General features: G+C 44.1%; 1 protein-coding gene across 4 annotated transcripts in view; it reads right to left on the bottom strand.

The window, feature by feature from the left end:
* The window catches only part of LOC124235336 (WASH complex subunit 2A-like), a 49601-nt gene that overhangs the window by 20696 nt on the left and 16132 nt on the right, over positions 1-12773 (bottom strand). For all 4 annotated transcript variants that reach the window (XM_046653068.1, XM_046653070.1, XM_046653069.1 and 1 more), the window contains exons 11-19: positions 12350-12421; positions 11539-11657; positions 11027-11084; positions 9919-9978; positions 9358-9531; positions 7388-7515; positions 6270-6356; positions 2862-2963; positions 1153-1284 (exon numbers count right to left, since the gene is read on the bottom strand). In XM_046653068.1, coding sequence (XP_046509024.1) covers positions 1153-1284; positions 2862-2963; positions 6270-6356; positions 7388-7515; positions 9358-9531; positions 9919-9978; positions 11027-11084; positions 11539-11657; positions 12350-12421 — 932 coding nt within the window. The remainder of the gene's footprint in view (positions 1-1152; positions 1285-2861; positions 2964-6269; positions 6357-7387; positions 7516-9357; positions 9532-9918; positions 9979-11026; positions 11085-11538; positions 11658-12349; positions 12422-12773) is intronic.

Genomic DNA, 12773 nt, shown 5'->3' with positions numbered 1-12773 from the left:
AGCAGCAGCATCTGTTATGCAGAGTCTCGGGTTCCACCCCAGACTTTTTAATCAGAACTCGCATTCCTAACAGGATGCCCAGGTGATTTCTTCACACGTTATGGTTTGAGAAGTGCTTCTCCAGACCAGTGACACCACACTAGAATGCCCCAAAGAGCTTTAGGAAATTCCAGTGACAGGCCATATCCCAAACCACTGAATTCAGACTCTCCAGCAGTGGAATCTGGTATCAGGACCCTTTAAAGTTCTCCAGGTGATTCCAATGGGCAGCCTAGGTTGACAGTCACTGTTCTAGAACCCTAGTTAATCTTTACTCTGCAAGAACTGTTGGTCCCAGCTTTGGCTATTATTTTTGTTTTCCCTCAACCACTATAATACTATGGTAGGAGAAATTCCACTGATGGCTGGCCATTACTACAAAGAGAACCACCACTAAGAATGCTAAAAAGAACGAAAAAATGGAAAAATCCATCATAAATTCATATGTTTAAGTAGAAAAAGCAAATTATGTTGTGTCATTTTAAGCCACTGTCAATAAAAAACATTATCTATAATTTACCTACCCACATCATACCCTCATAACTTACCTGCAATGTTAAAATAAAGAAGAGCAATTATTATAATACAGGAAGATTTTTAATGCTGAGGATTCTTTCTTGCATTATATTTAAAGTCTTTTGCTGTACAGCTAAATCTGAACAGCAGCTACACCATATTCACTACTGGCTTTGATAGTATGTATCTAGGTAGCAAACGGAAATGTTGTTAAGACTCTTGTTAAGACTCTTATTAAAAAAGGAGTTAGACTTGCATAGGATCCTCCTACCATGTCTAGCTATAGTTCTTGCTTAGTGAAACACAGTGATCATTTAACAAGGCAAAATAAGGCCTAACTCATTTGAATTAGCATCTACTACAATTTGAGGGCCAAACTTCTTTTATTCCTAACCATTTTGAAAAGATTAGTCTTTCAGTTAACACACTACACTGAATATCTTTCTTCAAGAACAGAAAGACAGTCTTGTGAACAGTCTCTGGTGACTGAACTTCACTAGCTATAAAATAAGCAGAGAAAGAAAATGTTTAGGATGGCCGTAACTCTTAAATCCCACCCAACAACCCACTCCTCTCTGGGAGAACGCTGCAGCCCACCTCCTCATCACTGCTGAACAACAGTGCAGACACCTTCTTTTTGGACGGCTCAGAGGGCTTGGCTTTCTCCTGGGTCTGAGTCAGCAGAGATGATGTCTGCTTCTTAGCAGGTGTAGCCCCAAAAAGATTATCCTAGAAAAACAAATGGCAGAAGAGTATGATAACTTCATACGCATAAAACAAAAAACTGAAGACATTCCCTCACGTCAAATTGTTAGAGGATAGTCTCTCGTTAGGTACAGAATATACATAACACCTTTGGGGGGAAAAAACCAAAATGCTAGTAAATCCCACTTCTTATTCCTCACTCTACAGCAACAGTCTACAATCTTCTGTAACTGTACTCTCCATCTAGAGAAGGGAAACAGATACCTTCGAACTCGAAGGGGGGACACTTGGGAGGGAGCAGGAGGAGGGTAACGTGAGGACAAAGTCACAGAAATAGGAGGAAACCTGGCCCCCCGTCCTCCTGTGAGCGAGCCCTCCATGCTCACTGAAAAGAGCAGCCAGCCTGGCATCAGCATGAGAGCAGCTCAGCCCCCTGCAGCAGCCAGCAACCTGCATCTTTCTTTTTATGCATTAGAAACTGGAGCAATGGATCAAAGGAGGGAAAGAGAGAGCATTCTCCACTCTTTCACATCTACAAAGACATACCTGGGACAGAGGGGAGGCACGACTTGTGTTTCTGGTTAATTCTGAAGAGCCAATACAAACTTAAGAAACAGTTCACTAAATAAAATCAATGGCCTACTAAAGAGCTGATTCTTTTGGTTCAATGGCATTTGTAAATTTTTGTGTAGTCAAGCCCTCCAAAAGCACCTATTAAGGTACTTTCATTAAGGCAATGGGAACGAAATCATCAGAAGGCCTGAGCCCAAGTCAGACAGAAAAACACTTGTAATAATATCCTAGAGCAGGTGAACAGTCCTGAAATGTAGCGATTCGATAAAGGGAGTCTTCATGGAAAGTGTGGGAAGGTCGAAAAAGCCAGGAGAATAACGAACTAGCATTTAGTGGGGATACTAAAGACAACAGCTAACATTTACTGTGCACTTACTATGTGCCAGGCACTGTGCCAAGAGCTGCCAATTAGCTGTTTTAGCTGTCTTCATGGTCATAATGACCCTGTATATTATTAAGCATATGAGATTCAGAAAGGTTCAGTTACTTGCCCAAGGTCCCTGAATGTACATGGTGGAGCTGGGACACGGATGCAGGGCTCTGATGCCAAAGCCCATGAGCCTGGCCACCGGACAGTACTGCATCAGGTAAAGTTTGGTTTGTCGTCCCTCATTCCTCTCCCCGACTCTGCTCTCTCATCCAGGGTGAGGACGGAAGGCAAGGTGAGACACCGCTGCCTTCTCCTCTCCACTCCCACTGTATCCACAACATTCTTGTACATCATTGGTTATAACAAAGACCCATCCTCTAAAAAGTATTTCTTAAAGGCAGATTTTTTAAATGAAATCTACAGAGCCTTCCATAAGAGCTGAGTCAAGAATCTAATGTGCTGCCCACTGTACAGCTAAGAAAACTTAAGGAGTCACTGAAATAAAAAACAAAATATTTTTGTCACATACGCCTCAGACAGTTTGACTGCTTCCCTATCACCTTGTCTATGTATGAGCCTCTGGCTATAAAGCTACATCAGCAACGGTTCTCTCCTAATTGAAAACTGGACTATCTCATGTTGCAGTAGCAATGGTTACCTCTTCATCTTCATCATCGAAAAGCGAGACTGACGTGGGGAGTTTGCTAGGCTGGAGAGATGCATCTTTTGACTTACTCACATTTTGAGAAGAAAACAAATCCTGTTGGATCAAGATTAAAGCTCCTGGTTAGTAAGATGTAACAGTTTTTAAAGTATCAGTTAGATATAAGACAGTAAAGACTGTGGCGTGATGTCCGCCGTGTGTCCAGGTCTCTCTGTCAGAGGGAAGCTGGCTGAGACAGTCCCTGAGGAACACACGTCAGTCTGTCCTGGCTGCATGCAGCTCAAACGCCTGCATGTGAGAGGCCGAGACCCATGGAGCTCCAGGGGGCCTCTCTGGAACCCAGAGGTTTCCACATTCCCCCTTGGATGACCTAAGGCAGCGGGAAATTCTCTAATCAATCTCCCACCATGCTAAAAAAACAAGAATGACTTCCTTTTTTGGTCCAAAGAATCAGAGATTAAACAGATTCAATAATGAAAAGAGGCTAGATTCCAAAATGGCTGGATCTACGACTCTGTTTTACTTACTAACACCCCTCTCTCCCAAGAGTATGCTATTATTTCTTTTAAATAAACACAAATTCAATTTTTATTTTAAAACGTTTGGTACATCTACAGCTAGGAGATGCTGCAAGCTAGAGAAAGATCTGGTAGATTCTGAAGAAATTTTCAAAATGCTGTAAAATGTCAGCCTCTAATGCAAAGACAGATCTGCAAATTGAGCTGCATGAATTAGAAACATAAACTAGGACAACTGTTCCTTCAGGAAGAGAAACTTCAATACAGAAGTGCCGGACAATTAAATAGGACAAGAACGTAGTTTCTAAGACCTCCCTGGATAAAGATCTCTTTTATTATAGAATCAAGGTCTACTCCTCAGATCCAGACCTAGGCAGTTCATTAATGGAGAAGGGCTCTTCTCAGCCCAGTGGTTTTCGCCTGGGCCCCATGGAGTCCCACAGCTCTGTTTAGTTAGAAGAGGCCACACAGGGGGAGCTCCAGATTTCCCATGCCTCTCTGCAATTGATGCATGGCAAGATTTCACTTAAGGAAAGGGCACTGTTGCTTTAAAAAAAAAAAAAAAGTAAAACAAAACCAAATTTCAACATTATGGTTTTCAACTTGTGACGTAATTATCTTCATTGGTGTTGGAAAAAAAGGCTTTTCCATTACCTCAACCCTGTCCCCAAAACGATTTCACAGGGACAGCTTTAGCTCCACACCTGCGATAGAGAGGCAGGAGTGAAGAAACATTCCTCCGGTCCTCTCTCCTAGACTGTGCTGTTTTACTTCTCCTTGCCTAAGCATGCGGTCAGTATCCAATGAAGACAAGCTATGATGATGCACATGGGACAAAGCCTTTGGTGGTGGTTTTAAAACCTGTCTGCAAATTCTTTTACACTCTGCCGTCAAGAAGTGGAGTCTATGACCCCTGCCCTTGGACCTGGTGGGTCCTTGGGACCGTCTCAACCAAAAGAATTCAGCAGAAGCGACAACACTGACTTCTGAGGCTGGGTTACAAAAAGCAATACGACCTCTGCTCAGCTTCCTGGGGAATCTCCCTTTGAAGCCCTGGGCTACCACGTAGGAAGTGCAGCATCCCTGAGGCTGCCAGGCAGAGAGAGAGGGCGGTCCCCCCAGAGCCCCGGCTCTCTGAGCCTTTCCCGTTCACTAAGTGAGATGAGTCTCAGCCTGGTCACCTTCAGACCAGAACCACATGAGAGGCCCTAAGTGAAAAGTGCCTCGCTGAGCCCAGTCAACTTCTAGAACCATAAGAGGTAATAAAACTTCTTGGTCTTCTAAGCCACTAAGTTTTGGAGTGATTAGTTTCATAGCAATAAGTAACTGGAACCCTGTTAAGTCACTGAAATTGCTCACATTTGGTTTCTTCACGTAGTCGACAACTATTCGATGGCTTACCAAGTGCCAAGCACTATTGAGGTGTGAGGGATACGAGTAGGGAACAAAATCTTCTACGCTTACGGAGCTTACTCTAGTTGGGGACAGAGACAATGAACAAGTAGACAAGAAATGTCACACGGCAACACAGAGTGAAGAACAACACAACAGAAGAGGGGGCTCAGGAGTGTGGTGGTGTGTGCTGGCAGGCTTGCTACCAGGCAAGGCAAGGGCAAGGCTCACAGAGAACCGGGAAAAGCGAGGATGCAGGCCATCCAGACTCTGGGAACAGCACTCCAGAGGGACAGGAGCCAGCACACAGCCCCTCAAAGGGGAGATGTACCTGACGATGAAGAAGGGCGAGCACAGGGTAAGACCAGAGTTTGAGGCCCGGTCATGCTGTCCTCACATGTCAGGAGTTTGGATTAACTGGACTTTGGTTAATTCTTATCTTCTGCACACTGGCCGCCAATGAAGCACAAGCCTCAAAGGCTTTATTTGCCATCAATGGTAATCAATCTACTTCCAAAGATTATATGTTCACCCTGGCTGTCGGTGCAAAGTCACTGCAGAGCTTAACCCTGAGTTCACAATTTCTTGGAAGTACATGTAAATTTCTCCCGTGTCCACAGATTTTTCTGTGAAGGAGACTGATTACTGCCCATTACATTCTCATACAAGTCTCTGATGCCCTAAAAGCCTAGACTAAAGTTAGTTCTAAAAGGACTTAAGCCCGCGGGAGTCAGAGAAAGCAGGGATGCTTCTGAGAGCTGGTACTGCTCCACGGAAATGGCGCTTCCCGAAGGACGAGGCTGTCTGCAGACCAGTGCCAGCCCACACGCTACTACCAAACACAAGACAGAAGGCTGTGCCAGAACACGAGTCACTTCATCACTAGGCCCGCTATCTAGTAAGACTACTGAAAAAGGAAGCAGTGACGGGGCCAGCCTGGTGGCACAGTGTTTAAGTTCATGCGCTCCCCTTCAGCAGCCCGGGCTTTGCAGGTTCGTATCCTGGGCGTGGACCTAGCACCCCTCGTCAAGCCATTCCGTGCTGGTGCCCCACATAAAATAGGGGAAGATTGGCACAGATGCTAGCTCAGTGACAATCGTCCTTAAGCAAAAAGAGGAACTGGCAACAGATGTTAGCTCAAGGTCAACCTTCCTCACACACACACACACAAAAGGAAGCAGTGAGTTTATTTCTGTTCTGGTACAAGTGCCTCATGGCACTGTCAATCAACAAATAGCCTAAAATTTGCATATCCTGAAGAGAGACATTCTCTCTTCCTCCCAGGAAATGCGTGGGGTTCAAATCCAACAGTGAAAAGTATTGTACACATGTTACTTTCTAAAGACCATGTGTTCTCAAGACATTATTTTCAAAGAACTAAAGTACTTAAAAAAAGTCTTGTGCCTCTACTGAGAAAAATCTTGATTCAGAAATAGTTTCTAATTCACATCCACAGATTAATTTCCCAGAACTAAGAAAAAGAATTCCTTACCTCAGCGTCTTCCTCATCTGAAAACAAACCTTTTTGAGTCTTTGTATCTGACAAGAGCTTGAGATTTTTGCTGGGAGGTAGGGTGACCTTTGTTGAAAAAAATAATAATAGTTAAGAGTTACACAAGATTCCTGGAAATGAAGGCTTATTCAATCATTCCTTGAGAAAATGTACTGAGTCCCCGCTAGCATACGGCATCAGGGGATTAAAGATGCCATGCACCTAGAACATGTATCAAGTTCGTACAAAGAATTAACACAAAAGTAGGAATATCATGAGAAAGAATTTAAAAATTGGTATAAGTTAGGAAACAGGGAAAAAAACAGTTCCTTGATAAAGTCAGTTTCTCAGGATAGCAAGGCCTGGAGACGGTACAAGCAAGGACGTTACAGCAGAGGGAACGTGTGAGAAGAGAAAAGCAAGATAAGGAAGAGGGCACATGTGGTGGATCAGAGAGTATGACAGACTGCCCACATTGCACAGTGCACAAGTGGGACATGCACGGTGGGAGCCAGTGTAGGAAGGCGGGTGCCTAAGAGCCTATGGGGTTCTGAAAGCTGGGACCTAGGTGGTCGGCAGAGGGAAGGTCAGGGTTTCATAGTGAGGACACGAAAAGAGATGTACTTTAGAAAGATCAAGGTGTGCAGGATAGCAAAGGGGAGGGACAACAGCCAGAAGAGCTCAAAGACTGAAGGGGACGCATCCCACTGGCCAAATACAGGTCAATACGAGCATCAAAAAAAAATAACGACGCTAATGGATAACAATATGACGAACAGAGAATCCAGGATCCTGTAGTGATACTAAAAAGCTGGGAAAGGAGGAGAGAAAACTCTTCTGTTCAGAAGAATGCCAGCCACTAACTGCAGAAGAAACAACAGAATTGGAAAAGCATTCTTTTGCACTCCAATATGATAACGGGTTCAGGAAAAGATCAATGGATGTTAAAACCACTGAGCAAGGCAAAATCTGACAACTGCGGAAGCTAAGTTGTATTTCTTTCAACTTTCTGTATGTTTGAAGTTCTTCATTATACACTTACTTCCCTCTGGGCTCCAGATGAATTATCAAGATGCCCCAAATCAACACTCCTATGTTTTGTCTTCCCTCCTGCTCACCTTTTTTTCTGCTCTTGCTTTATTTTCATCTGTCTGATTGACAGTAGCTTCCGGCAAAGCTGCTGCTTTTTCTTTGAACAGATCTCCTTCCTCATCATCAAAGATACTGGCAGTGGATTTGGCTTTGTCTTTAGAAAGAGACCACAGGATAAAATTACACTAAGGTCAAAAATCCCACCGCAAAATTCACAGATTAAAAATTCTTCCTTCCCACTGAATAAACAGAAAAAGTTATGTTACTTCTTGGAAGAAATATTAAGTGGACTGGATGGAAACTTTTCAGAGAAGACAACAGTAGCTCAAATGAAACACAGGAGAGATGGTTTAATCATTTGGCTTATACACTTATCCAAGCAGCAGCATCCTATGCTTAGCGCAGCTCGGCCTAGCATAAAAGGTAAAGACAGACCTACAGAAAGAACAAGCACTCTAGGAATCTGAAAAGGGAGGGTTAGCTTCTGCTTTTAAAAAGTCAAACCTTCCAAAGACATAGAAAAGCAAATATTGAAATCTCCCCCATAACTCCTCCCGCCCACCCAAACAAGATGTCCATCGAGGAACGGTCTGGTATACATGCTTCTAATTCCCCCAAGGATATACTAACATTAACTCTAGTTATTCACACGTAACACTATAAACAATAATATAATTGGAACAATGTGTCTTATAACTTGAATTTTTTACTTAATGTACGTAGGGTATCTTCCTATGTCAACATACATGGACCTCATTCTTATTAACAGCATCACAAAATTCCACTGAATGGAGGGACCATAAATCCCCCTCCTGGTGACCACTTGGGCGATTCCCAACCTTTCCTGACCAAGGCATTGCTGCCCTGAAGGAGGGGTGTGTCCCTGAAATGAGGGCACCAACTCAGGAACGTCCCAGGAGAGCAGCAGCTGTCAAAGAAAGCAGCATCAACTTACTTCTGATTCCAAATCAGTTCTCAATGGTATTCACAGAGTGAGAGCCCTTCGAAGCCACAAGAGGCACCACCACCTTACCCGCTGTCATTTTAGCTGGCCCAGATCTGAGTGTATTATTCATCCGGTTTGCACTCTTTCCAAAAGAACTAGGCTGTTGTTTCCCTCACGTTTCTGCTGCTACCCTTACTTTCCACACCCACCACTGGAAAAGGAATATAATCCAGAGAGCCTGCTTCTCAATGCATCCTGGTCCACCTGGTCCTTATTAGAAAGACCCCTTTTCTCAGGTTGCTGGAAATTGTGTGCACTTTAGTGGTCCACCCTTCCTTCCTGGAAAAATACCCAATGAATCCAAGCCTTGCTACTCCAAGTGCAACCCAGAGAGCAGCAACCTCGGCCCACCAGGGAGCCTGTCAGAAAAGCAGAATCGCAGGCCCCACTCCACACCCACTGAATCAGAATCGGCATTTTGACAGGAGTCCTGGGAGAGCCACCTGCACATTAAAAAAACTGATTCAGAGAAGCGACTTCATGAACACACTGGCTTAAATTTGAGGGCAGAGGAAAGAAGAGTGCCCAAGTGGCCAAGGGGCTGAAAAGCCTGTCATACAGGGAAAGGTGAAGGTTACCTGGGCTTTCTGGCACAGAGAAGAAAAGCAGGGAACTAAACAGCCAGCACGTGACATTCCACTCACATAGTACACCAAAGATGGCTGGAAGAAAGTCTGATTAAAACTTTCTCTGTAATTCCAACAGTCACAACCAGAACTCCTGAGCAGATATTACAGGGGAACAGAGTTCAGCTCTCAGTAAGGAAGACAATGCTAGTAATTAGCTTCCAAAGCAGAAAAAAATGGTTCATAAAATAGAGACCTCCAAGGCCCATAAATATTTAAGTAGAGATGAGACAACTCTATGACAAGAATGCTTGAGACAGGATTCTGGAACTACAAGAGATACAGAATAAAGGAGCTTTATGTCCGTTTTAGGTCAACATTCTTTTCCAGCTAAATTCTCAGAAATAGAGGCTGCAACAGATACCTGTTTTGGGAGGTTTGCTGCAGGATGCTGCAAAAAAGTCATCATCGTCATCTTCATCATCGAAGAGGCCGGCAGGCGCTGGGAGGCAGGGGCTCTTTCCTGGGGGGCGCTGCTCGGGCTTCTGGGGCTCCTTCCGCGATGGAGCAGAGATGGCACCAAACACATCAGCATCTCCTGTGGGTGGTGGAACAGGATGGCCCAGCTGTGAGCCAGCATGGGCTCCTGACTTTACAGGGGAAAAAAACCCACTACCACCCACCAAGAACTTTTGAGTTTCAGTTCATCCACAAAACACATTAACAGAACCCAATAACCTCCAGCCCTTAGGGCTGCAGAAGGTCCCACATGCAGAATCACCTGGTCACTCAAACACAAAAAAGTTCAAGGCCACTGACTTCTAAGAGAGTATGAGCTAACAGCAGTAAATGAGCTCCTTCTGTAGGCTGTTTGATGCCCTCTGAAGCCCTTCCTACTCTCCAACCAGCCCTTAGAAGACGACAATTTCAAAATGACAAAATGATACTTATACAGTTTTTAAAAACAAACCCTAAGTTAGGATACCTAAAAATACAGAAACAGCTCCTGCTGGGATTTTCTTTCCAGGTTTCGAGGATGAAGACACTAAAAGGAGAAAGAAAGAGATGACCACTTCAACAAAGAAAATGACTTTCCTTGTTAAATGCACCTTCCTAAAATATGTGCGACACAATACATAGCTAAGAGGAGACTTTGTAAAACTAATTTTTCGAAACAGAGGCATTTTAGAATTCCTTAGCTTGGTCCTCTCTACCAATGTCATGACTTTTCTCTTGGTACTGACACGTCTAGGCTGTGATTCCCACGGAAGGTCGCTCTGCCTCCGGGCAGACGACAGCAGTGGCGTTGGCTTGGGGGCCACGGAAGGTGCAGAGCACAAAAGGGGAGGCAGGGACAGAGCAAGCAGGGCTCCTCAACAGTTCCCACACCAGCTGTTCCAGTTTGATGAAAACAGGTAAAAAAGAACAGCAGAAAATTTAAAACATCCGCGAAAACATGAAGAGAAAGACAGGAAAGAGGGAAACCAGGCAAGCCACCACTGCCAAAAAGTGGAGCAGGAACCGCAGGACGGTCAAGTCAGCCAGCTTCACAGCAAGCCCAAAATCAGACGACTCGTGGCCTAGGGAGACCAAACCACTGCAAATACCTAATCTCTAACTCCCAGGAACTACCACAGACCTAGTGGAATAATATTTGTAAGTTTTTAAATTTTTTATGTGTGCTCTTTAAAAACTCCATAGATGGTGCTGATGCACACCAGCCTGGGGAATTACTGACCTCCAACTTATATGGAGAATTTTAGAAGTGTTCCTTTGAATTAAACTTGATTAAATTAAAACATCCTCAACACTGCTGGAGCATACTTTTCCTGTTGGACTTTTTATGAATTCTCTCCTAAGGAAGAGGCAAAACTGTGCTGTGGGTTTACAGATGGGACTTTTTGGTTTTTTCCAAGACATGAATTGGTGAAAATCAGCTCCTTTTAACTAGACCGAGGCAAATGGAACAGCTCCCTGCCTGACAAAGAAGTGAGGCTTGGGAACAACTTCAGGGGGTCCAGCGCCTAACGAGAAGTGGACAGTTCTGGAACTCTGGTCACGAAGCAGCACAGTCAGCCTCAATCCAAACTCACCTCCATTAACAGGGGCTCGGGCTTCCCGATCCCGAGGGGCTTCCGCGAAGAGGTCGCTCTGGTGGTAATAAGGTATAAGACACACAATTCAGAAATGCAGAGGCAAATGGAGCCGCACTTGAAAATTTCTAAAGAAAAGTGCCTGGTAACGCTTAAAGCTACATATTTACTGTTCTGCCAGAAAATCAGTTCCCACAAATCAGACCCTTAAATAATTCAGATCTGTCCAGGAACTAAATAGGAACATGGAAGAAGACAACAGATAAGAAACAACTACCTAATCAAGTAAACTATTTACAATGAACATTCACGTCCGCTCCCCACCTGACAAAGGGCATCAGGATACAATATTTTCTCACTTTGTGATTGTTAGTTCAAAATCTGCCAAAATACGAAAGGAGAAGCAACTTCCAACTAAGAAGCCATGTTTTCCCCACTAAAGGAACAAAGTGCACTTCTCCCTCTTGATCCAGGACACAGCATGGAAAGCTTCACTATTCCCACTGACTCACCTCCTCATCCTCGTCATCAAAAAGTCCCTTGCCTCCACTGAACAGGCCTCCTCCGGAACCGAACGGCGAGAAGTCTTCATCAGTCAGCTTGGGGGGTGCGAACAAGTTATCTCCTTCATCTAGCAAACCGAAAGGAATATTTTGCAGCAAGAGTTAAAAACAGTTTGGCTAACGTGTCGACAGCATCTCCAAAACTGGCACGGAGTTTATCTAACCATACGTAACAAGGAGTATTTGAGTGCTGGCAGTCTGAGGAATTTCAAACAAAAACTCATTGAAGAGTTCACGGAACCCCTCAAGGGCTCTCCAGGTTCCCTCGCTCCAGTGTGAATGTCTGGAGCGGGGTGAATTCTGTAAGCAATCCCCTTTACCTAAAGTTCTTTCGAAGCAACTATACGGTTTAACCACCATTCAAGACCCATCCCACCAAGAATTTGGGGAATGAGGAGCAGACGAAACAGACATCTGCAGATTGACAGTCACAAATGAGACTATAATGGACATTACTGTTTAACATGAAGGGCCTGATATATTCTTTATTGAAAACAAATGCTAGAGATTCCTAGTTTCTGTACTTCTAGAGGATTCTACAAAGATAGCTAATGAGCGCTATACAACCCAATAATTCAAATCTTTTAAACATTTTTACTCCTCACTCACCTCTCCTCTCAGCTTGCTCTTAAATGCTTTGAAAAAGTGAATGGAGACAGACCCCATTTGTCAGTACTTAAAGCGGCACATTATGAATTACATAAGTGATATTCCCGAGTTAAGAGCCTCCTAGGATGACAGAATGAGGGAAAAGGCCTACCGTCTGATGGAGTTCTCCTTTCCTTCTTCTCTTTCAACATCTTCCGAGGTTTCGCTTCTCCTGGGGATGAGGCTTGAAGAATATTTCACAGTTTTAACAACACTCAGTCTACTCTTGGTATTTACCCACTGATTCTTTACACACGTCTGTCATCCGCACAACTCCTAAGCTAAGAGCAAGACATTACCTTTGTGTCTCAGCTCCCGCCTGAGCCTCACCCACAGCAGACACTCAGAAGTGCCTCTTTTCAAGGCAGAAAGCCTCAGCTTAGACACCAGGATCATGTGCATGCCGGGACTGCACTTGCTGAGAGAATTTCACTGACAGCTTTCTGCCCTGTTAAATTTCTAAAGTACACTGTACAGCACATTTTTATCTGGTCAGAATATAGGGCAGTATTAAGCCGGGGATTCTTAGTCTGGGG

The sequence above is a fragment of the Equus quagga genome, chromosome 2 (assembly GCF_021613505.1).
Source record: "Equus quagga isolate Etosha38 chromosome 2, UCLA_HA_Equagga_1.0, whole genome shotgun sequence".
In the NCBI taxonomy this organism is placed as follows: domain Eukaryota; kingdom Metazoa; phylum Chordata; class Mammalia; order Perissodactyla; family Equidae; genus Equus; species Equus quagga.
This window is presented reverse-complemented; position numbering and strand designations above follow the sequence as displayed.